Below are 713 nucleotides of genomic sequence, written 5' to 3' on the forward strand. Positions count from 1 at the left end.
CCTAGCCCCGTGCGGCCCAGTGCAGCCAAGCCCAGTATCCCTAAGTCTTCAGAACCTCCTGTGGGCACCCCCAGTGAGGCTGCACAGCCTCCAGCACCCCAGCCTGCCCGAGAGAAGGCCCCAGAATCTACGCCAGAACCAGCTCGGGGCCCCAAGCCCACACAGCCCCCGACAGCTCTGCAAACCCTAGCGCCTCCGCTCACTCCGTATGCGCAGATCATGCAGTCGCTCCAGCTGCCAGGCCAGGCGCAAGGCCCCCCACAGGGCGCAGTCGTATCTCCTACATCTCGGTCTCCAGCATCTCGGTTGGAACCCAAGCCCCACCCGGCTGTGTTCTCCAGGGTGGCCTCCCCACCTCCGGGAGCCTCCGAGAAGCGCCTGCTGCCGGGAGCCGGAGCAACCCCAGGGCCAGCCGAAAAAGCCCGGGTCCCGGCGGTCCCCCGCAGGCCAGGGAGCAGTCTCAGCAGCAGCATCGAGAACCTGGAGTCGGAGGCCGTGTTCGAGGCCAAGTTCAAGCGCAGCCGGGAGTCGCCCCTGTCGCGGGGGCTGCGGCTGCTGAGCCGCTCGCGGTCGGAGGAGCGCGGTCCCTTCCGCGGGGCTGAGGAGGAGGACGGCATTTACCGGCCCAGCCCGGCGGGCACGCCGCTGGAGCTGGTGCGACGGCCCGAGCGCTCGCGCTCCGTGCAGGACCTCAGGGCGGTCGGGGAGCCGGG

The 713-nt window shown here is 70.1% G+C and overlaps 1 protein-coding gene across 1 annotated transcript in view; it reads left to right on the top strand.

Annotated features, from left to right (window-relative positions):
* Positions 1 to 713, top strand: part of LOC105003868 (striated muscle preferentially expressed protein kinase-like) — a 42,484-nt gene that overhangs the window by 31,953 nt on the left and 9,818 nt on the right. The window contains 1 exon segment of the mRNA XM_010861301.1: positions 6 to 699. Coding sequence (XP_010859603.1) covers positions 6 to 699 — 694 coding nt within the window.

This window comes from Bison bison, unplaced genomic scaffold, assembly GCF_000754665.1.
Source record: "Bison bison bison isolate TAMUID 2011002044 unplaced genomic scaffold, Bison_UMD1.0 scf7180017864471, whole genome shotgun sequence".
NCBI classification, from domain to species: domain Eukaryota; kingdom Metazoa; phylum Chordata; class Mammalia; order Artiodactyla; family Bovidae; genus Bison; species Bison bison.